The sequence below is a fragment of the Fusarium oxysporum genome, chromosome 1, assembly GCF_000149955.1.
Source record: "Fusarium oxysporum f. sp. lycopersici 4287 chromosome 1, whole genome shotgun sequence".
NCBI lineage: Eukaryota > Fungi > Ascomycota > Sordariomycetes > Hypocreales > Nectriaceae > Fusarium > Fusarium oxysporum.
This window is the reverse complement of record NC_030986.1, coordinates 2,122,079-2,142,473: the sequence shown is the minus strand read 5'-3', so window position 1 is coordinate 2,142,473 and position 20,395 is coordinate 2,122,079. Positions and strand designations below refer to the sequence as shown.

General features: G+C 49.5%; 10 protein-coding genes across 12 annotated transcripts; 7 read left to right on the top strand and 3 right to left on the bottom strand.

Annotated features, from left to right (window-relative positions):
• The first annotated feature begins 140 nt into the window (after positions 1–140).
• On the top strand, positions 141–1,485 carry FOXG_00166 (uncharacterized protein). Its single transcript, XM_018376308.1, has 3 exons — positions 141–549; positions 612–670; positions 717–1,485. Exons 1-3 carry the CDS (start codon positions 276–278, stop codon positions 1,293–1,295), a joined length of 912 nt encoding a protein of 303 aa, XP_018231853.1. The 5' UTR covers positions 141–275; the 3' UTR covers positions 1,296–1,485.
• Positions 1,181–3,459, bottom strand: FOXG_17819 (uncharacterized protein). The gene has a single exon (XM_018397806.1). The coding sequence runs from the start codon at positions 3,144–3,146 to the stop codon at positions 2,823–2,825; it is 324 nt and encodes a 107-aa protein (XP_018231851.1). The 5' UTR covers positions 3,147–3,459; the 3' UTR covers positions 1,181–2,822.
• On the top strand, positions 1,759–3,443 carry FOXG_00165 (uncharacterized protein). Its single transcript, XM_018376307.1, has 2 exons — positions 1,759–2,386; positions 2,498–3,443. The coding sequence occupies exons 1-2, from the start codon at positions 2,248–2,250 to the stop codon at positions 2,740–2,742; spliced, it is 384 nt and encodes a 127-aa protein (XP_018231852.1). The 5' UTR covers positions 1,759–2,247; the 3' UTR covers positions 2,743–3,443.
• Positions 3,460–3,539: 80 nt separating the features above from the next.
• FOXG_00164 (autophagy-like protein 22) lies at positions 3,540–6,346 on the top strand. The gene is made up of 2 exons (XM_018376306.1): positions 3,540–4,382; positions 4,465–6,346. Exons 1-2 carry the CDS (start codon positions 4,082–4,084, stop codon positions 6,123–6,125), a joined length of 1,962 nt encoding a protein of 653 aa, XP_018231850.1. The 5' UTR covers positions 3,540–4,081; the 3' UTR covers positions 6,126–6,346.
• A 139-nt stretch (positions 6,347–6,485) lies between these two features.
• FOXG_00163 (uncharacterized protein) lies at positions 6,486–9,202 on the top strand. Its single transcript, XM_018376305.1, has 4 exons — positions 6,486–7,384; positions 7,447–7,734; positions 7,792–7,922; positions 7,975–9,202. Exons 1-4 carry the CDS (start codon positions 7,105–7,107, stop codon positions 8,554–8,556), a joined length of 1,281 nt encoding a protein of 426 aa, XP_018231849.1. The 5' UTR covers positions 6,486–7,104; the 3' UTR covers positions 8,557–9,202.
• Positions 9,203–9,455: 253 nt separating this feature from the next.
• FOXG_00162 (F-actin-capping protein subunit beta) lies at positions 9,456–11,074 on the top strand. The gene is made up of 3 exons (XM_018376304.1): positions 9,456–9,704; positions 9,769–10,196; positions 10,261–11,074. Exons 1-3 carry the CDS (start codon positions 9,676–9,678, stop codon positions 10,650–10,652), a joined length of 849 nt encoding a protein of 282 aa, XP_018231848.1. The 5' UTR covers positions 9,456–9,675; the 3' UTR covers positions 10,653–11,074.
• Positions 11,075–13,378: 2,304 nt separating this feature from the next.
• On the bottom strand, positions 13,379–13,477 carry FOXG_17818 (uncharacterized protein; the record flags this gene model as incomplete). Its single annotated transcript, XM_018397805.1, has 1 exon — positions 13,379–13,477. One exon carries the CDS (start codon positions 13,475–13,477, stop codon positions 13,379–13,381), a length of 99 nt encoding a protein of 32 aa, XP_018231847.1.
• A 532-nt stretch (positions 13,478–14,009) lies between these two features.
• FOXG_00161 (uncharacterized protein) lies at positions 14,010–17,457 on the top strand. 3 transcript variants are annotated; one of them, XM_018376302.1, is made up of 4 exons: positions 14,010–14,770; positions 14,845–15,500; positions 15,610–15,910; positions 15,963–17,457. In XM_018376302.1, exons 2-4 carry the CDS (start codon positions 15,299–15,301, stop codon positions 16,585–16,587), a joined length of 1,128 nt encoding a protein of 375 aa, XP_018231845.1. In that variant the 5' UTR covers positions 14,010–14,770; positions 14,845–15,298; the 3' UTR covers positions 16,588–17,457. The 3 variants fall into 3 exon arrangements, with proteins under 3 accessions (XP_018231845.1, XP_018231844.1, XP_018231846.1); XM_018376301.1 differs by having other exon boundaries at positions 14,010–15,500; XM_018376303.1 differs by having other exon boundaries at positions 14,685–14,770; positions 14,845–15,910.
• Positions 17,458–17,819: 362 nt separating this feature from the next.
• Positions 17,820–20,279, top strand: FOXG_00160 (uncharacterized protein). Its single transcript, XM_018376300.1, has 2 exons — positions 17,820–18,379; positions 18,449–20,279. The coding sequence occupies exons 1-2, from the start codon at positions 18,326–18,328 to the stop codon at positions 18,953–18,955; spliced, it is 561 nt and encodes a 186-aa protein (XP_018231842.1). The 5' UTR covers positions 17,820–18,325; the 3' UTR covers positions 18,956–20,279.
• FOXG_00159 (uncharacterized protein) lies at positions 17,997–20,131 on the bottom strand. The gene is made up of 2 exons (XM_018376299.1): positions 19,897–20,131; positions 17,997–19,797 (listed from the first exon to the last, which is right to left on the bottom strand). The coding sequence occupies exons 1-2, from the start codon at positions 19,975–19,977 to the stop codon at positions 19,531–19,533; spliced, it is 348 nt and encodes a 115-aa protein (XP_018231843.1). The 5' UTR covers positions 19,978–20,131; the 3' UTR covers positions 17,997–19,530.
• Positions 20,280–20,395: the final 116 nt, after the last annotated feature.

Here is a 20,395-nt window from a genome sequence, read left to right as displayed (position 1 = left end):
CTGCTCCGTTACTTACGTTTAATACCGAGAAATCCTCCAGAAACCCTGCATTGTGGTGTTTCATCATGGGTCAGGAATGATAGGCGGTGGAACCAATATGGATGATAATGCTGACTAGTTTACTTTAGATTTGCCAGAACCAACAACCACATCACCTCACCTCTTCCCATTGTAACTTTAAAATATGTTCTGATTCCTAGTATTACGACCCTATTTGGGTTTCATTCCTATCTTTTTCTTCTTTAATAAGCGCTCGTTTGTCGTGGTAAACAACCATGTGGTATTCATTACTGGCTTGTCTTGTTAGTGCAGCTCATGCCTCAACGCTACAACCACGAGAGGATGCTGCACAAATAGCTCGGAATGTTTCGGGTTTCACGGCTTACGATGTCTTGAATTATACCAAAGTTGATTCTGACGATTCCTGGAAACTGCAAGTTCCTCTTCGCATACTCTGTGTCGGAGACTCTATAACAGAAGGTTGGGGAAGTGATGCAGATGGCGGCGATGGGAATGGTTATAGGCTTTCTCTCGCGAAACACCTGTCACGTAAGTTGCTTTTTGATTATTTAGTATGATATTAATTGATGGGTATACTGACATTGGCTCAGGAGAAAAAGTTGTCTTTGCGGGTACAAGACACCAGGGTTCCATGGAGGACAGTTATTATGTGAGACCAGCCACTGAACGAAGATACTACGCTTATACGTATTTAGGCGGCCTGGTCTGGCAAGACAATTCAGTATATAAGCGATCACGTCACAGAGTCGTTGGAACAAAAACCTAATCTTGTCCTCCTTCACGCTGGAACGAATGACATGGATTTACGACCGTCGATCTCCAAAGAAGGAAACGACCCCAAAGATGCTGCAACTCGTCTCGGCGACCTCATTGACAAGATTGTTAGGTACTGCCCGGATGCAGTAATCCTCGTCGCGATACCTTTAGCATCCTGTGACACTGAGAAACCCAAGATGCCTATTTACAGGGCCCTGATCCCTGGACTTGTGCGACAGCGACGAAAGGATGGTGATCATGTTATTGCCGTGGATTTCAGCACCTTTGATCTGGGCGAGTTGAGAGACTGCTTGCATCCTACAAATGAAGGTTATAGTATCATGGGGGACTATTGGTATGACTTTATAACACAGGTGCCAAAGGGATGGATCAAGGAGCCTGTTGGTGATGACCCAAAGCGAGAAGAAAATGGGGTTGGAAGACGAGTCCTGCCAGACAAGATGTCTATTTTGGGTATTGTTTTGTGCTGGGGTGTGTACCATATGTGTTGGGTATAGAAATTTGGTTTCCGTATAGACTTGAAATTCTAGACATAGATGACATTGATAGGGTTGCTAAATGATTGCAAACAGTTTGTGTTAGGCTGTCAAGACTTGGAATACTGAGGTTGACGAAGCTGAGAGCTTGGCTTGCAACAAGTCAAACATGTGAATAGACTGAACAATCAACATCACAATTGCATCAGAAGCCATCAGAAGAGCACATTCTTCGACCACATTCCTGCTGAATCCAATACTTAAAGGCCGGTTTCATACAAAATTGGGCTGAAAGAAAGATCCCACCCAACCTGGCGAATACAAATGCAGGGTCCCTGATAAGACGGGATTCTTGACCCGTGGCCGTGGAAATGAGAGGCATTGGATGATCGATAAGTTGAACGATCCCGTTCTCCCCCACATTAAATCAGCAAATTCCGATACGTAAACAGGCAACACAAGACGGCTTCTGACTGGTCGCTCTCGATTTAACCATCGTCACACCCTGCTGTCGCTCATCGCGCGTGCTTGGCGCCCAGATCTCAAATGCACTGTATCAACCCGCATTTAGTGACCATTCACCACAGTTTAGTTGTTTTTAGCGGTCTTCTAGGCGTCCTTGGCGAACCTCTGGGGGGTTGGTTGTGCGGACTGATAAGAGAAGTCCATTTGAGTGATAAGTGATATCGGACGGCAGCCGATAGATAACAGCCCTGCTGTGGTTTTCTCATGATGCCATGTATCTCTTATCAAAGACGTCTCAGGCACACAAACAAGCTTAACCTGATGGCTGTGCTGCCCGTCCGGCCGATGACGGGATGGGTGCTATAAGTTGTCGCCATGCCCTGGAGCCACGCTGACGCCTGAACGGCTGTCTTTTATGTCAGACTCGACGTTATAAACTTAGCTCTACTCAACTGTCGACTCAAACTCTCTGAACGCATCATAGACTCCTGTCTTCTTATCAGTAACCATGTCTGCTGAAGTCTCTCATGGTCGCGGCGGCGCAGGCAACTTCAAGCCTGACGATACCGAGTATGTCGACGGCGAGGTTGTTCGAACTGGCGTTGTTGGAAGCCACGGTGATGGCGCGTACAGTTCTGGTCGTGGAGGTAAGTCATTACTAGCATAGTGCCCTTTGCGCAATGTTCTGTCACTGCATTTACACAATACATTATCAACTGTCACACAACTCAGACAAGTCGCTAATATAACTCCATCAGGTGCTGGCAACATCGCTGACATAGGCACACCCACCACCGAGCGCAAGGATGTGGACATCATTCCCGAGACTGCTGTCCGACCAAGCCAAGACGGCCGAGACTACCATACCGGTCGTGGAGGCGCTGGTAATGCGCAGACCGCAGGTTCTGAGAAGGAGTCCGAGGAGCACGAGAAGCCTGTGGTCAAGACTCCTGTTGGTCTTGCTGACAAGCTCAAGTCCAAGATCTTTGGCCACAAGAAGTAGACTCCTGTTCGATTGTCCGTGACAAGTCTCGAATTGCGACTTGACCTTGAGGAGGCGGGATTTATCGTTCTCAGGTTGCGTTATCGTTGATATTGGTTATTGTGGAAATACCCCTGATGCCATACTGTTCTTCTGAATAATTTGATTTCTATCGTGTCGCTTGCTTTATCGCGCAATGCGCGAGCATGTGGGATAAAACCTGACAACCCAGTGTAGATGGGTGGTTGGTGACATTGACAAATGCAACGCACCCCAGCTTTCTGATATTTCTGTGTCTGACCTGCATTCCTTGCTCCAAATAAAGATCTGACAGCTGCTGGCAACTGTGTTGTTGGAGATTGCGTTAACTCACTGAGAAGTAAGCAGAAAAGAACATGCAAGAATGTACCATATAGTGTATGCATGTGCTAAAATTTCCTCCAAGTTGGGCTGCCATGACGTTATTCCACTGATCAAGGACCATCCCTCATAGTCTTCCATACCCCATGCTCCACTTCCCCTCATTTCTGGCTTCTTTAATGGACATTTTGGTAATGAAATGAGTCGACAAGCTCAGAGATCCCTCGGACAGCGGAGTGCCCGTGTCTCCGCTAAAGAGCAGAACGAGCTGAAAAGAGAAACATGATAATCCAGGATTGGCTCTGACCTGTGGACTCTTGAGTCCCAAGCCCGAAGCTAAACCAATTTGGCATCGAACGAACCCATCTCTGATCTAAGAGAAACTGGAAGTCTGCAAGCACCTTGTTAGTGCTAGAATGGTCCTTAAAAGACCCTGATAAGAGCCCGAATAGCCCATGGATCGTCACAGATAGCCTTGATTAAGCCGGCTTGCAGCGATCCTGTCCAAGAGAGACCCAAACATGGCGAATAAGCATCGTGATACCCCGTTGTGATTATGGTCTGGTTAGTCCTCTTTCGCATGGGAGGGGCGCATAAGTTGATGGGATGAACAAGATGTGACGGTAATGGCCGCGGCCCTTGGCTTCTGGGTGCCAGCCATGTTTAAGAGTACGACGATGCGCATTTCACTAATAATTGTGAGCCTTTTCTTGTTACTCTGTTCTCTGCTCATTGCTGTACAATCAATCCAACAACCGTGACTGTCGGCGTCCACGTATCCATTGTCTTTCAACGCTTGCTGGCAGAGTACATGGCGCACTTCACGACTTATCGAGAGCAGAAGCCTCTCTTTACTAATCCAAAACCGTCTTCAATCTCGTGAGGAAAAGTGTCTGGTGTTGAATGCGCCTGGGGGGACTCAAGCTCACCAGTCTCGGCCTTGTGACGCCAATCACGTGCACCCAGTGAGATCACGAGTGCGACATAGCTACCTGTAGCCATGGCGCCAAACCTTCAACCTCTTCCTCAGCGTCCGCGCCTCCAAGACCATAGACCGTGGTCCGGACTCTCTAATATTTCGAAACGATCCTTTAGATCTTGCGCAACTTCTGCTTTCGAGGCCGACGACGAGCGATCCTCTAGCGACGGCGATATGAGCCCTCGCAATAGCCAAGCTGACATGCGACGGCCAATCGTGCCGCGTCACTCTGGCCATGATGCTCGGCCGACGAGTCGAAAGGAGCTTCTAGGGTGGTACGCCTATGCATTTGCGGCTGAGACGTATGTGATTTGTGGAATTGGTAGGTTATTAATAGTGAAGCAATATCTCTGGGCTATCTACCCGGAGATCGCCAAGACCCATTACTGATACGCATGCTCTAGCTTCCTTTATTCCCATCCTTCTAGAAACTCTCGCCAGAGAGAACGGTGTGCTACTCTCTGACCGAAAAACACCATGCGGGTCTAGCGACAGTAAGAAAGAGGGGGATGGGCAATGCATTGTCTGGGTGTTTGGAGTAGAGATCAACACTGCAAGCTTCGCCATGTACACATTTTCAGTGAGCGTCTTGATTCAAGCACTGCTCGTTGTCAGCATCAGTTGCGCTGCTGACCATGGAAACTACCGCAAGAAGCTTCTTCTCAGCTTCGCCTGGATTGGGAGCTTCGCCGTTATGTCTTACATCTTCATTACGAAAGACAACTACATTCTCGGCGCCCTCTTGACCATCATCTCCAACACATCCTTTGGCGCATCCTTTGTATTACTGAACTCCTTTCTTCCGCTACTTGTGCGATATCATCCCGATGTTATCGAGGTCAACGTTGCTGATACTCCAGATCTTGCCAATTCTGAATTCGAGTCACGTCCTTTGGATGACTCAGTAGGTGAGCTCGAGGCGTCTAGAGTTACAACAACCTCACCTCTGTTACAACCTCAAGACGGCGAGCGACTGAAACCAACAGCAAGCCACGCGGAAATCACTTCCAAGGAACTGCAGCTGTCAACGCGAATCTCAGCCATCGGAATTGGTACCGGCTATATTGCCGCGCTCTTCTTGCAATGCGTTTGTATTGGTGTTCTCATCGCCATGCATAACACCACATGGGGCCAACGAGTCGTATTATTCTTGGTCGGACTTTGGTGGACCATCTTCACTATTCCCGCCGCCATGTGGTTGCGGCCCCGCCCCGGGCCTCCGCTGGCTGATGACGGTCGCAAAGGCATCATGGCAGGGCTTGCGTACATATTGTACTCATGGAAGAGCTTATTCAAAACCGTTCAACAGGCTAGACGCCTCCTTGACATCGTTTTGTTCCTTGCCGGATGGTTTCTCTTGTCCGATGCGATCGCAACCACGTCATCTACCGCGATTCTATTCGCCAAAACCCAACTCCACATGAAGCCGTGGGCACTTGGTATGATAAATGTCATTTCAACTCTGGCAGGGGTATTCGGCGCCTTCGGATGGTCGTGGATCTCACGGCTCTTTAACCTCCAAGCCCATCAAACCATTCTTGTCTGCATTGGTTTGTTTGAGTTAATCCCCCTTTACGGCTTGCTGGGTTACCTTCCTTTTGTTAAAGAATGGGGCGTGTTTGGCCTCCAACAACCATGGGAGATGTATCCACTGGCGGCTGTATATGGAGTCGTGCTCGGAGGTTTGAGTGGTTACTGCCGCTCTCTGTACGGTGAGCTTATTCCACCCGGATCCGAGGCAGCGTTCTACGCCTTGTACGCTATAACGGACAAGGGATCCAGTGTCTTTGGCCCGACGATCGTCGGTGCTATCATTGATAGAACTGGTACGATTCGCCCGGCTTTCTGGTTTTTAGCAGCATTAGTTGGCTTTCCTGCGCCATTGATCTGGTTCATCAACGTCGAGCGCGGTAGAAGAGAAGGCGTGAAGCTCGCCGAGTCAATGGCAGGATCTTCTGTGGAGGAAGCAGACGATGATGAACATGAGCCTGAGCGTCGTGGAATGCTGGCCGACTATCAGAGAGAGCAGGAAGATGGTGTTGTCGATGAACACGCAAGACCCTAGCTCAGATGGCTGTTGATTCTTGGATGGGTAAGGTAGCATAGCGGCGGCGTTTACTTAGATGATTGGTGATATCATAATTTGGGTACGATTTATAAGTGCTAGACAACGAACTAAATTCAGCATCATCAATACCTCAAGTTAATCAATATACCACAGTATTTTCCTTTTTGATTAGAGTTGGGGCGCTCTTATGTACATATATCTATATAGCGATGAATAACGCGTGAGCTTTATAAACTATTGGATCGGAGTTTCTAGAAGCAGACTTCCCTGCACGGATTTCCGGGGCCTAAGTTTACGCTCAATGTAACGCAAACGCGCCTGCAGTTTTTTCTCTATCCCCTCACTCTTGCTTTCCACCTTGAAACAAACAGACTCCAGTTAACAAACAACCTTGACTCTTCAAAACCTTACACTTGCGCCTCACCCAATCACTTACCCTTTATCAAAGCTATCATCGATTTTCATCTCTGGAATACGTTCCGAAAACCTAACTGAATCGCGCCAAGACTCCTTCATCCTGCGCCTCTTATAAGCTACTAAGCCAAGGCTTGTCCAGACGCGTTGGCTAACGCTGGGCGCTAGTCGCTCTTCCGTAGGACTGAACTCCGTCCATCAGCTTAGGTGTTTAGGTGGCCCCAGTGCCAGCTCGATCACGTGACACTAGTCTTTTGGGCTTTTGGCTCAGTTCTTAGTTCTTCCGCAGATTGCGACGTTGCTCTCCCAGACAAATCGAGTCTCTTTCGTTGCGCACAGGACATCATCGCAAGCCGCGGCTTGTTGCTCAAAGGCAGCTTGGGCTCGGCTCAGCACAGATCGCGACATCGAAAAAACCAGATAAATCAATCCTCTTTCCATTTCTATATAACCTTTTCTCCCATTTCCGCGTCGCTTCTTCGCGCGCCTTGTCGTTCCTCTGCAAACCCCTCCTTCTCTCCACTCCCGACGCGGTCATACCCAACCGCATCAAACCGCCACAATGAGCAACCGCAAGAGATCGCGATCCGTCGGGGAGGAGAATCGCGCTGAGTGCCCTTTCACGATTACTTACGCGACTGGCCCTGCGGCTACTCAGGCGGACCGTCAAAAAAACAAGAAGCGGAAGCGCGATGGCCAAGATGACGATAAACGGGTCCAGATTCAAATCTCCCCTTTCTCCCCAACGGGCAACTTCAAAACGCACGAGAACATGGACTTGTACTACACTGTCGAACCAGGAAAACGATGGCAAGATATGACGCGCTACAATAGCTTCGTCCGTAAGTATCCGATGAAATCTCGGCGCCGTCCGTTGTACGGGCTTATGGCTAACTCTTGGCAGTCAACAGTGTCAAGTATTACAGTGAAGGTTTTGTCAATGTTGCCAACGAGGTAACAATTGAACAACAAAAAGCTCAAGGTGATGGCAAGGGTATTTACAAGAAGAGCAATAATGACTGGGTCGCGCGTATCCTCGAGATCCGTGCTTCCGATGAGCACCACGTCTATGCACGCGTTTATTGGATGTACTGGCCGGACGAACTCCCGTATGGAACACTCGACGGCAAAAAGACTGTTCAAGGCCGCCAGCCGTACCATGGCAACAATGAGTTGATCGCTTCTAATCATAGTATGTTCTAGAATACTGACCGATATCATGCTGCAATGCGACTAACCCTTTTTCTAGTGGACATTATCAATGTTGTTAGTGTTACAGGACCCGTTACCGTCAACCAATGGATAGAGTCAGATGACGAGGAGATCCAAGACGCGCTTTATTGGCGTCAAGCGTACGACTGCCGCAACATGCAACTTTCGGTATGTCTCTCGATACCTCATTTGGTTTCCGAAAGTACTGATGACCGTTTAGTCCGTTGAGCTCATGTGCAAATGTCAAACTCCTGCGAACCCTGACAAGACCCTGATTGGGTGCACGAGCCCGAGTTGCGGGAAGTGGATGCATCACGAATGCATGGCTCACGAAATTCTCCTGCAAGTCTACGAGCGACTAGGAACAGATAAGCCCCATCGAACCGAGGGATCGGCCGTCAAGGAAGAGAAGCCCGAGGAGGCGACGCGCCCTCTATCGCCCACTGACGCTGGGGAGAAAGAGACACAACCTACGATCGATGTCCGCTCCGGCGAAACGAGCGATAACGTCCACGTCAAAAAGACTGCTCGCGAAACACCTCGCGAAACAGAAACCCCTACACCTGGGCCAACGCCGTCCCGGTCTATCACCACCGCATCAGCCAAAGGATCGGCCAAGAAAGGTCGCAAGAAGAAGGCTGCAGACTCCAAGCCATACCTGGGACTTTTCGAGGCCACACTCAAGATGCAAGACGGCCCCACAGCGTGGGAGATTCGTGACCTGCGCGAGAACGTAACGGGTGGTGACAAGACCTGGACCGAGAAAGCTCATTGTCTGCTGTGTGGTTCCAGCATTGACTAAGTATTCAATATCATGACCACGTAGCTACCCCGAGTCTGCTCCGGTAAGCAGGCTCCTTGAGTCTACAAGGTGCAACTCAGCATTGCTTAGGGCGGCCATACGGTGCCCTAACATGTTACTGATGACTTGTGGACAACATGGATGGCCCGACCCAGCTGTAAACTCGATACGGCTCATCGGGATGGTCAATGGTTAAGGTTTCTTTTGTGAAAATTTCGAGGTGACTTTCTTGGCGATTCGCCCACTGGTGGACATCACGGGCGCGGCGTTGGAGGCGAATATGGCTATGCTGTGAGATTGGAAGATGGACTGGTTGGTCTTGGAACTTGCGAGCGGTGAGGAAGATGCGTTTGTTTTGCTATTATCTATGAGGTTCAATTAAATGCCACGCAAAAGAGCAGAGGTAGTATAGTCTCCTGGGCCGGATGGGTAAGGGGAGAGCATGGAAACCTACAGACTGAGAGGGAAACTCGGGAAGTAGGTCGATTAGCTTATATTGGTGCCGAGTTGGGTAGTGGTTAGGGTGCTAGTGGTTACCTGCCTCTGGGCTGGGCTATAGTGTTATTTTGTTTTGCTAGGCATCATCAAGGGGTTGTTGTTTCTTGAGAGTGTTTTTGTCTCCATTAATTGACTTTCTTTCCTTTAACTTGCGGCTTCACAGTCTTAAATCCCCGATGCAATCTTATGACACCATGGTGAACCCTTTTACCATTGAAGAGTATTAGTAGTTTTAAGTGATGGGCATTATTGCTTGAACTGGTGGGATGCTTTCGGTATGTGTCCAGTTTCCTGTCGATTGTCAGCCTACCTTGATTAATCTTTTGCAATAAATCTTACCTTTAAACTCGTAGCGGTCTGCAATGCTTCTCAGCTGGGAATAACTATAGGATCTAATCTTCCATGAGCTTACCTACTACCTCCACTTACATGGACTTGCAGTACGTACTCCACACGGAGCTCCATGACCCCGCTACTCCATAACGTCGCAGAGCTTCACCTCGACTTAAGGACCGCCTGAACCACTAGTCGTCTCCAGTACCTAAACAACAACAACAACAACCTTTCAATCTTACACAGTCTCTCAATTACCGCAGTCAAAGCTCTCGAAAGTCCATAATCATGGCTGTCGATCCCTTTGACTCCGCTCTGTAAGCACTTTAACCCTCCCGCGCAATGACGTCCTCCCCGTATCGCTGACCGTTCAACCCACAGAGACCTTCTCCGCCGTCTCAACCCTAAGCAGACGACAGACCACCTCAACGCCATCATCTCCATCGCTCCAGATCTGACCGAAGACCTTCTGTCATCCGTCGATCAGCCCCTAACCGTGCGCCGCTGCAAGCAGACCGGCCGAGACTACCTGCTCTGCGACTACAACCGCGATGGAGACAGCTACCGCTCACCGTGGTCAAACCAGTTCGACCCTCCTCTGGATGAAGCTGGCTCAGGTGGTGTAGGTGCTGGTGGTAATGAAGGCGCTGGCGAGGGTGCGATACCGAGCGAGCGTGTTCGCAAGATGGAGGTCAAGGCGAACGAGGCCTTCGATGTCTATCGCGATTTATACTATGAAGGTGGTGTGAGCAGTGTTTACTTCTGGAACCTTGATGATGGCTTCGCAGGAGTCGTGCTTCTCAAGAAGTGTATGAAGTTCCCCTGACAACACTGTGTTCGAACCGTGAACGCTGACTAGATATCCCCTTTTAGCTTCCCCCCAAGGCGGCAATTCCGAAGGTGTATGGGACTCCATCCATGTCTTCGAGGCAATTGAGCGAGGAAGAAGCACACACTATAAGCTCACATCGACAGTGATCCTGACCCTGTCTACTACTGGTGGCAACCTAGGCGAGATGGACCTTAGCGGCAACATGACACGCCAGGTTGAGCAGGATCTCCCTGTTGACAACGATGACAGCCACATTGCCAATGTGGGACGATTGGTTGAGGATATGGAACTCAAGATGCGCAATCTCCTGCAGGAGGTGTACTTTGGCAAAGCCAAGGACGTGGTGGGCGATCTCAGGAGCATTGGAAGCTTGAGTGAGGGGGCACGGGATCGCGAGGCTCAGCGTGAACTCATCGGAAGCATGAGAAGATGATATGTGCCCCAACCAATTCACTCGATATTTTGAAGAGCAAGACCTTTGATAGACTGTCTCGAGATGCATGTACTACACCGTGGTGGCATCCTGTGCGAGTATTGACCTTTGATTGCACTAGGAGCGAGACTTGATAGATGCGCCGATTGATTGATATACTCATTTGCTTTCATCCAGCTTTTGCATTGAAGGACTCGTGGCCATGACCAGGAGATAGAACATGATCCTCGGGCAGTGTCTACAAACCCTATGATGACGAAAGAAATCACAGAAGCATGCTTATTGGACTTTGAATATTTCAATACGATATGATAGCGTTAGCTCTAGTTTCATGTATAATTACATGAGTGCTCGATCGTAATCAAGCAGCTGGAAAGCCTCTTAACCGGCCCGCTTTCCCGTAACCCACAGGCTTTTATCCGTAGATGACAAGATATCGTCACATTCCAAGCAAGGCAGCCAGCTTTGGCTCAACCTACTTGTATAGGCTAGCACGATTAATTGATACGAGCCTGACCCTGGACGTCGATCAAGTTCTTTCTCCCAAGCCAATGGGCTTGCTGGCCCGCCATGAACTCAGGGACACCGACTGAGGATAAAGTCAACCGCGTGGGATGTCCGAATAGTAGAGGACTTCTTACCATGTGGACTCTCAGGCTCAGGAGGACTACAGCTTGCGAATATCTTTGCCCATATCAGTTCGCGGCTTTTCTTCGAGGTGGTCTTTAGCCCGTGATGCTCTGTTAGACGACAAATAGTGGCTTATCATAGTTGCAGCATACGAGCATCATGGTGCGCTAGGGACATGGATTCAGGACCTTCTGAGTCAGGTAGTTGACTCGTTCTGCACTGCCGTAGAAATGCATTGACAGGCTGCGTGGCTAGCAGAAGCCCTGCCGCAGCTTTTCACTGAGCCTGGTACCCGATGCATTCTAAATATCCAAGAGATGAAGGATGATCCACCCTTGACTCGAGATGGGCGTGAGTTTGAGGCCTGGCTGAAGATGGGGAACGTGGTTGCATGATGCAGTAGTCACTTTTATGTCAGATATGATAGACGGCAGTCTCAGAGACAGTGAAACTTTGGCAAGGAACTGGAGAAGACGATCAAGGAGACATGGACAGGGCACTCAAAATCGTGGAATGAGTTTTGGCGATTGTATGAAAGTCGGCGGAGGGGGCGGTAAATCGAAGCCATGTTTAACGGTGATCTGAGAGCGACAAGGATCACGATACTCTCGATTTCTCTTCTTTCCCATGTACTCCATGGCCGCAATAAGGTCTGTGTTGTGCATCTGACATGCAGGCAAAAGCTACGGATCTTGGGGCCCTGGTGCTCTATGCTAGCGCTCGGACTGGGCTCTTGGTGTTGTTGGCTCTATTTGTTTATTAGGCGTTAGCGTTGAAGAGGCTATATGTAGAAGCCGTCTTGTAGTGCTGGAGTGTGGAGGAAAAGATGATGGGACGAGGGTCTATTGATTGTGTGATAGGCCAGAGAGGAAGACGGAAGATGATAGCTCCTGATCATGATAGTGTTAAGGTAGAGTTAAGATTGTTTTCCATGTTCATTGTGAGGCTGATCCTACGACGGAGTAAGGTGCATACTCACCTACCAGTAAGGTACTTACATGAGATTGGTACCCAGCTGTACCTGCCAAGGCCCAGGATATCGGTACAATCTGACTGAGAAGGCGGGCATGACGGTGACTTCTGCGCTCTTGACACTTGGGCCGGTTGTAAGACTCGGAATAATATGTGGTTCAGCTATCACAACCACTTTTCCACCATTCCAGCTACTACAGTCGTCACCAATTCTTGTTTTATACCTCTTCTTTTCGTCATTGGTAGAGACCCAAATGGAAGAATTCTAGAAAAGGCCCCGCATCATTCTGTTCCTGTTCCTGATCCCGTTCCTGCCGCTCGCCACATGCGCACCTGACAGACTCGCGTGCTCTGCCCCTGAAATTCAGGTACAGCCGTACAGTCAGTATAAGGCAGAACCGCAAGCCGCGAACCGCTGGCAAGAATTGGTTATTGCATGTCCAACCTTGGCGTCGGTTGACTGGCTGCCCAGGTTACAGTACATATGTACAGCGCCTCCAGTTCTGCCTGGAAAAGATCAAGATAGCCCTATTGACGGCCCGAACGGGATCTTGGATCGGCGCACATGCCAGCACCCAGCGCTAAAATCAGGTCTCTGGTGTATGCACAGGACGTATTTCAAGTGACAGTCAATATATCGCCAATTTTACCCTCACAAAGGAGTCGTGGCTTGGTGTCTTGAAGGATATCGACCACGACCTGCAACAGTCTGGCATCATGGCATCCTTCGGTACTGTGGCATGACGAAAATAAGCCTCGTCGTTTATGTGTACTCGGAAGTGACACCCAATGCGAACATGATTTGCGCCATGCTGGACGCCAGATATGGATTTCAAGAATTAAGCGCCCTCGCCAACCGAGTGCTGAGTTTTTTTGACCCTTACCCATGGGGTAATGAGTTTATTATCGTTCAACAGTATTGGTAATTACCACCGATGAGGTCAGTCTGACCAGATACTTTATGACTACTCACAAGCAGGCGAAACCACCGCCTGATACATAGCACAAACGAAAAGTTCCCTCACAGGCTCACAGTTCTCGCTCGGCTCGACTTGAATTTTGTCAAGCTATTGACAACTCACAGAGTGAGTACAAGAAAATGCAAAGGCCTAGTAGTGGTAGTCTCAGGCAAGAACGGCGGTTGTCATGCTCCTTGACCCTTGACCCCAGTCCCTTCTGTCGGCATGTCCCTGGTCCCTTGTCGCAGTAACAATGACGAACATGGAGGCCCACTGCAGGCTCGGTAGCTAGGTGCTAGGCCGGCGATATGATGAACGGGGCATCCTGCAAATCCGTCCTGCAGCTCTGAATTACAGTAACTGTCCAGCCGCATGACCGCCAATTCGCATCGTGTCCCCGCCAGCTACGGCACGGCTACCCCCACCGACCCAGCATTTTTAAGCCTTCTTTGGCCCTGACTCGCATCTTGAAATGTCAATGTCAGCCTCTTGCCAAGGCTCCTTTGAGGAACTGATAGGAAAGAAGGAAGATTCGAGTCGATCTCGAGTTAACAGAACGGCAATGAACCTCAGCTCAAGCCCCAAAAAGGACTGTTCTGACCAGAGCCTTGACCTGAGTCTAGGAATGGACTGATGGGAGCGGGCTCCCTCTTGACACTACTTACCCATGTACTGTACATGTACATCGGCGTAGAAAGACCCCTCCACAAGCCGCCCACATATGCATTCTTAACTCATCTTTCAGGCCACGGCTCCCTTTGGTTTGCCGTGCATCTTATACATGTATGACCGCAAACTGCTCTGATATGTATAGCATTTAGTCAAAATTAGGGCATAAAAGAAGGCATAGTCGCCCACGGGATACTGTGAAACATGAGTCTCAGTCCCAGAACCGGCTGATGGAATAACATGTAAGATGAGCAACTTCTTGGTGCCTGATATTCGGTAGGGCACAATATCGAGCTTTTGACAGGGCCTTTCACGCCCATAAACCCACAGCACGTCCCTCATTAAACTAGAAAGCAGCCAGCATCAAGACTTGGGCCCCCTTTGCTGGAAAAGGAGTCCACATTGCATCCCACTCACTCTTACACTGGCCGATTCTCCCCCCTCGTCTTTCTCAACAAGAGATCCACTTCACAACCTCTCAGTCTATCAAGTCCACCCCTCATCGACGGAATTTCGAGGGCCCCAAGGGTCTAGCTATTTCTTTCCAAGCTCAGGCTTGGTCGTGTGGCCTCGTTCAAGAAAGATTTGATCCAAAGTTGGGTCTCTTGACTTTAGTTCAGACCCCTGTTTATCCATCGCTCGTCCCAGAGAGCGGTTGGTGCGCCGCCTCGTGCCCTCGCAGAGTTGAAATTGCTACATTTGTTGATCGTGTTTCCCTCCACTCCCACCTCCCATCCCGCCCATCTGGTTCCGTCTTCCGTCCGTCCTCCCGTTGCCTTCCCGCCTTGGATCAAACTTGTTCCCCTTTGCTCCCGCACATCGTCTCTACGCCGTCGCCGCACCAGCACTTTTGGGGCTCGATATAAAAAGTGCTAGATCAGTGCTATTGTATGTCCGAACCAAGCACTTCCTTTGCCCCATGGGCGCCCTAACATATACTTACTTGCGTGACTCCATGCCAGGTTACGGCCCTGCTCTTTCAAACTACTGTGCTAGGTCACTGCCCAGCCCGCTCTCTATCCACGAGAAACCCGAACCACCTCGCTTCGACCAACGCTAAATCACACCGAGTCTCGCATATCCGTCCACCTTCGGCACCCCGTGGGACCTCTTGGCCGGTTTCCATTTACTCAGCTACAACCCTCTACCCCCTGAAGCCGAACAATCTTGTCCTAGCACCTGGGCTCAATATTCCTCGCACAGCAACCATTTGTCCGTCTCGTTCACATTAGAAGCGAGTTTTGCCAAGGCACCTCACTAGACTTGCAGAGCTGAAGCGTGTTTTGCTGTATATTTCATCTACACCTTCCCATATATCGCCTTCGCGCCGCCGACGTCGAGGCACCTGCACCGTCACCTTGACCCCACGTTTGCGCACGATTATATCACGACCCGAATAACATAACTCTCACGACCATGGCCGAGAAGCCTTCGGTCTTGATTATTGGAGGGCTTGGCTACATTGGCCGCTTCCTGGCCCTCCACATCCACCAGAACGAGCTCGCTTCCGATGTGAGGCTCGTTGATAAAGTCCTCCCTCAACTCGCATGGCTGGCTCCTGAGTTCTCCGAAGCCTGTTCACAAGACAAGTTTATGCAGGCTGATGCCAGCAGACCTGGTGAGTTTCTACACTGCTTACTCTGTTGCTGGCAGCCCCGCTTGCTGGTGCAGGTGGCTCCCAATTATGTATGACTAGTTGACTAACGACATGTTTCCCCTCTTTCCAGAAGGATTGGCACGAATTTTTGACCGACCAGATGGAAAACAATGGGACTATGTTTTCAACTGTGGAGGTGAGACGAGGTACTCACAGGAGGATGAGGTCTACAAGCTTCGATCATTGAACCTTTCTATTGCAGTGGGCAAAGAGGCGGCCAAAAGAGGAGTCAAGGCCTTTGTTGAGCTGAGCACAGGCATGGTGTACAAGTCCGACTCATCACCAAGCAAAGAGGGAGATAAGCTCAAACCTTGGAATCGGATTGCTGTGTTTAAGTTGCAGGCTGAGGAGGAGCTCTCTAAAATTGAAGGGTATAGTGCGACTATGACTTTTGGACATACAATTCACTAATGCACAGTGCAGCCTCAACCTCATCATCGTGCGTTTACCGCACGTCTATGGACCTTATGCCTCTCAGTGGGTCGCGACGGCATTGTGCATGGCTCGCACCTATCAACACCTTGAAGACGAAATGAAGTGGCTTTGGACCAAGGACCTCCGAACTAACACAGCACACATTGACGATGTAACACGGGCTCTGTGGGAAATCGCAGCATGGTTTGATGCAGGCAAGCCGAAGTGGGACGAGGCCAGTATGGGCAAGATCCCCATCTTGAACATCGTGGATGAGGGTGCGACAAGTCAGGGCACCATAGCGACAATTATTGGTGATATTTTCAAGATCGAGACAGGTTTTCAGGGCCAGCTTATCAGCACATTTGCTCGACTCAACCTCGATAGTGTTGTGGACGATGTTAATGACGAGCTTCTGGGACCATGGGCCGACCTCCTCGCAGATGCGGGCATTACACGACCGGGCCCGCTAACTCCATTCATGGAGAAGGAATTACTCAAGGATACGGATCTCAGTATGGACGGAACGCGGCTCAAGACACTGTTGGGGTTTGAGTACAAGAAACCTGCCCTCACGAAGGAGTTGATTGAGGAGGTGATCGAGAGCTACAAGAAGATGAAGTGGTGGCCTTGAGCGGGGCCGGGAAATGGTTGAAGACGACATATGCGACGTGACATGACATGATTTGTATGGCGTGCGTATGCATGCATGCATGGATGAAGATTCGCATTGATTTTGGCTTGTTTCCTGCATGAACTCGACTTAGCGAAGAACCCGCCTGTTGCTGGAAGAGACGGACGATACCCGGGATGACGAAAGCCAATGGCATGAGGAGCAGGGCCAGCAAGACTCGACAGGGTTGAGCTTCAGCTGATTTAGTGTCAGATGAGAATTGGCGCAGCTAACAGGTGATGATGATGTTTGGGGAGGTAGATGAAGATGCTATACATGCACGACCTGGATGCTAGGGGATACGGAGGGCAAAGGTCGTAGGAGATGGAGTGTACCCGAGTAGAGGGTAGGCTAATAATATAGGCAAATATACTAGTTACGTGTTAGATGGGGGTTTCGCTGCTTGTGATGTCGGGCATAGTTATGTGTACACAGCATTGCTCATGGAAATCATTCCGACAAGGGTAGGATGATCTGGGGATCTATAAATGATAGGAAAGAATGCTTGCTGTGACTTGAGCCGAGGCTTATGATGATTAAACAACATGTGGAAGCGAAATGGTGAAGTTGGAGTCGCAGTACCCATGCGAAGGTGGAGATTGAGGTTGAGCAATGCGGGGATGAGACTTTGGGGGAGACTTCTTGGTCGACGTCGTGAACTTTTGAGAATATGAGGGTTTGACATGTTGGGGTGATGTTGCTATGAGATCCATGCCAAGTGAATAAGCACCTCCTGCAAGGGGTAATATCTATGATGAGTGAGAGGGAAGACGTCATTCTTTGCAACGACAACTGAAACTTGTATAAGGTAGTACGGAGTACGGATAGGGAATCTACTACCTTGTTGTTCATGGTTGCGTTTGTTACTACAGGTGACTCTATACCTTAAGTTGTCATGATATGATGCAAGTAAAGCATGTGTTATGGTAAAATGAAGGGGATTCTGATTGCCTTCCGAGCCACCGGGACCAAAGAGAAGTCCGCTTCTTGGCAAATCCGAAGCTATTTTACTGTATGCCCATTCACGGCTCAACTTCCTTATTCGAATTATTCCCGTCCTCTCAAGTTTCGAATGGGATTCCTGTCTCGTCTTTTGTCTTGTGCCATCGTCGCTCAGCCTCTTTTAACGTAGCTTTCAACCCCGCACTATAGACTACAATTCATAGACGCACCCCTACTATCTGTCTTGTGAAGATTGAACACCTACTATTTTGGTAAATGCTTGGAAACAGAGCTCAACTGGGCCGTGGTTTTCCTCACAGAATTCAACGAAACGTGACTCTGTAATTAGCCATATTTTTGACCTCGGCGATTATGCGCCTCTCTCGGCGTTGCTTGTGATAAACAAACGCATTCACTCGGCCTCGTTGTTGGCAAACAAAAGATAGGTATATAAGGCTCTCCAGGAGAGGCCAGTTGTCTGGTTCGACATTGAACTTACCTACTTCCCACTCAGTGAAATTGTTACGTGTCTCAACTGTAGTACAGGTCATTCGTGGCGTGTCTATACTCTGAAGAAGGACCATACATCTGCGCTTTGAATCCTTGATAGCGTCATTTCGATCCACCGTCTGCCAGCAACACAGCCTTATTGTCAATACCACCAACAACCTACTAAACCGTGGTTGTTTTCTTTCTCCTCAAACAACATCTACACGAATACCCACATCTTGATATTCCTATCAACCACAACGCAACAATGGCTGCTCCCGCCGAAAAGACCACCTCTGACCTCAGTGGTAAATGGGTTCTCGTATGCTGCACTCCCCCGCTTCAACATAATGCACCCCTGTATCTTGTCACTGACAGTGGTTCGCAATAGAACAAGACTCTTTCCGATAGCTCTGAGCCTATCCTCAGCTTACAGGGCATCGGATACCTCACTCGTAAGGCAATTGGCTTGGCTACCATCACCGTCGACATCAACCAGTACAACGCCCCTCCCAAGCCCCCCAACACATCCACCGACGTTTTCACCCACATCGACATCACCCAGTCTGCCTCTGGCCTGACGAGCACTCACGAGAACCGCTGCCTCGATTTCAACAACCGCGAGCACACGGACTGGCTCTTCGGCACCGTCAGGGGTCGATCCAGGTTCGTCACTCTTGATGAGATTGAGGAGGACTTCCTCAAGACTGGCTGGCTTGTCGAGGGCGATGGCAAGTTCATCCAGAGCATCGCTGAAAGCGTCGACAACGGCTGGGTCGCTAATCAGATCTGGGGCTTCGAGGAGATCAACGGCGAAAGGAGATATGTGAGGCACATCTTGGTGACCAAGGGTGACAAGAAGGTCACCGCCAAGCTCATCTACGACTACCAGGCTTAGAGATGGGATTGCCCCAGAACATTACTTGACCTAGTATAGACGACTGACGGTAACAATGCTTGATTATCGCCCAGTGACTCATGCAACAGTTGCTCATGAGACAAATATAATTTGACAGACCGAAATGGAGTCATCCTAAACTGAATTTCTATGCACCAATTGCACCACACAACATTTGTGTTCACCAATGTGTATTATCCCACATATCGCGCTATGTTGAAAGCAGCTTTCCTGCCTGGCTGGCTGTTATGAGCCTGCCGTAGTCTCCATGATGCTCAGGCCATTATTTCCCCAACGCCCATCCATGATGCTTGATTCTTGTTTTCTTCTGTTCCCTGCGCTATATTCCCGCGGCCTTTGTTCCTCGGGATTTAGGTCCCAGCTCTGGCATATCACATGCTAAAAATACCACTTTACTCCGCGCGTCTAATCGCTTTACAAATTCCTCGAGGTCCTGTACTGTCGCGACGCCCAGACAAACCTCCTCATCTCATCCGTGATACGGCGAATTCCTGCTTCCATGGCCCATCAGGTACGCCGCCACGGAAGAAGTTCTCAAGCTCCTCGAGGGTCGTCTACATGGTGATGACCTGATAGGTACGGCCCTTGCGCTGGAAGCGTGTCATGGCGGCTGAGAGCTGATCTTCAGGCTTGACCTTGCCTGAGTCGAGAAGGGACTGAAGGTGAGGAATGGATATGTAGCCTAGCAACGCGCGGGTGTCGGCATCGACGATGGTAAGGTGCGTGTAGTCGCGCTCAAAGGCGGACATGAGGGCGAGGGAGATGGCATCGGAGGGGTTGAGTGAGAGTGCGGCTGGGGGGTCGAGGTCTTCGACAGTGGCCTGTGATGCATTAGCCACAACTCGAAGGAATAGCATTCTCTTTTATTTTTTTTTAGACTATAGCCCGGAGCGCAAAGTGGTGTCATGAGAAGCACATACCCCACGATATCGAGAAGACCACTTTGTAACCAGGGGCTGTGTCGCACCCGATGTTGTGGTGGTAGCAGTAGCAGTAGCCATTGTATATGCAATAGCTATTATAAGTAGTGCAAGAAAAGAGTTTGGCAGTGATTGGCGCACAAGTTGGTTCAAGTTGAAAGGTTGGAGAGTTGAAGCGATCGCGGGGCAGGATTCTGTACGGTCAGTCACCTATTGGGTCACGCAAAATGCTCTAATATGGTGGGGCAGAGAGGAAAAAATGGGAGCTTTTTTTGTTGGCATCATGACATGGGTCATCTCGATGGTGAATCGACAAACACTTCTCCGTCAGCCAAGAGACTCTATGACTGGTGTTACTGCAACTAGGTAATCTAATAGGGGCATAGGTAGCTTGTTGTCAGCTCAATAATTAAACATGCTTGATTCGAGATGACAAGAATGTGACGGATATGAGCGGGATTTTGCCTCATTTATTCTATCATCCCATATGTTTTCTAGC

Bases quoted from the DNA above. Each gene is read 5' to 3' on its own strand.
- FOXG_00160 (XM_018376300.1), top strand. From the start codon at position 18,326: ATGGCTGCTCCCGCCGAAAAGACCACCTCTGACCTCAGTGGTAAATGG. The intron at 18,380-18,448 runs GTATGCTGCACT...GGTTCGCAATAG, and splicing joins TCAGTGGTAAATGGGTTCTC to AACAAGACTCTTTCCGATAG.
- FOXG_00164 (XM_018376306.1), top strand. From the start codon at position 4,082: ATGGCGCCAAACCTTCAACCTCTTCCTCAGCGTCCGCGCCTCCAAGAC. The intron at 4,383-4,464 runs GTAGGTTATTAA...CGCATGCTCTAG, and splicing joins GTATGTGATTTGTGGAATTG to CTTCCTTTATTCCCATCCTT.
- FOXG_00163 (XM_018376305.1), top strand. From the start codon at position 7,105: ATGAGCAACCGCAAGAGATCGCGATCCGTCGGGGAGGAGAATCGCGCT. The intron at 7,735-7,791 runs GTATGTTCTAGA...CCCTTTTTCTAG, and splicing joins GTTGATCGCTTCTAATCATA to TGGACATTATCAATGTTGTT. The intron at 7,923-7,974 runs GTATGTCTCTCG...ATGACCGTTTAG, and splicing joins GCCGCAACATGCAACTTTCG to TCCGTTGAGCTCATGTGCAA.
- FOXG_17819 (XM_018397806.1), bottom strand. From the start codon at position 3,146: ATGCATACACTATATGGTACATTCTTGCATGTTCTTTTCTGCTTACTT.
- FOXG_00165 (XM_018376307.1), top strand. From the start codon at position 2,248: ATGTCTGCTGAAGTCTCTCATGGTCGCGGCGGCGCAGGCAACTTCAAG. The intron at 2,387-2,497 runs GTAAGTCATTAC...TAACTCCATCAG, and splicing joins GTACAGTTCTGGTCGTGGAG to GTGCTGGCAACATCGCTGAC.
- FOXG_00162 (XM_018376304.1), top strand. From the start codon at position 9,676: ATGGCTGTCGATCCCTTTGACTCCGCTCT. The intron at 9,705-9,768 runs GTAAGCACTTTA...TTCAACCCACAG, and splicing joins GATCCCTTTGACTCCGCTCT to AGACCTTCTCCGCCGTCTCA. The intron at 10,197-10,260 runs GTATGAAGTTCC...ATCCCCTTTTAG, and splicing joins AGTCGTGCTTCTCAAGAAGT to CTTCCCCCCAAGGCGGCAAT.
- FOXG_00161 (XM_018376302.1), top strand. From the start codon at position 15,299: ATGGCCGAGAAGCCTTCGGTCTTGATTATTGGAGGGCTTGGCTACATT. The intron at 15,501-15,609 runs GTGAGTTTCTAC...CCCTCTTTCCAG, and splicing joins GGCTGATGCCAGCAGACCTG to AAGGATTGGCACGAATTTTT. The intron at 15,911-15,962 runs GTATAGTGCGAC...TGCACAGTGCAG, and splicing joins GAGCTCTCTAAAATTGAAGG to CCTCAACCTCATCATCGTGC.
- FOXG_00159 (XM_018376299.1), bottom strand. From the start codon at position 19,977: ATGGCTACTGCTACTGCTACCACCACAACATCGGGTGCGACACAGCCC. The intron at 19,798-19,896 runs GTATGTGCTTCT...AATGCATCACAG, and splicing joins GGTCTTCTCGATATCGTGGG to GCCACTGTCGAAGACCTCGA.
- FOXG_00166 (XM_018376308.1), top strand. From the start codon at position 276: ATGTGGTATTCATTACTGGCTTGTCTTGTTAGTGCAGCTCATGCCTCA. The intron at 550-611 runs GTAAGTTGCTTT...ACATTGGCTCAG, and splicing joins TCTCGCGAAACACCTGTCAC to GAGAAAAAGTTGTCTTTGCG. The intron at 671-716 runs GTGAGACCAGCC...ATACGTATTTAG, and splicing joins CCATGGAGGACAGTTATTAT to GCGGCCTGGTCTGGCAAGAC.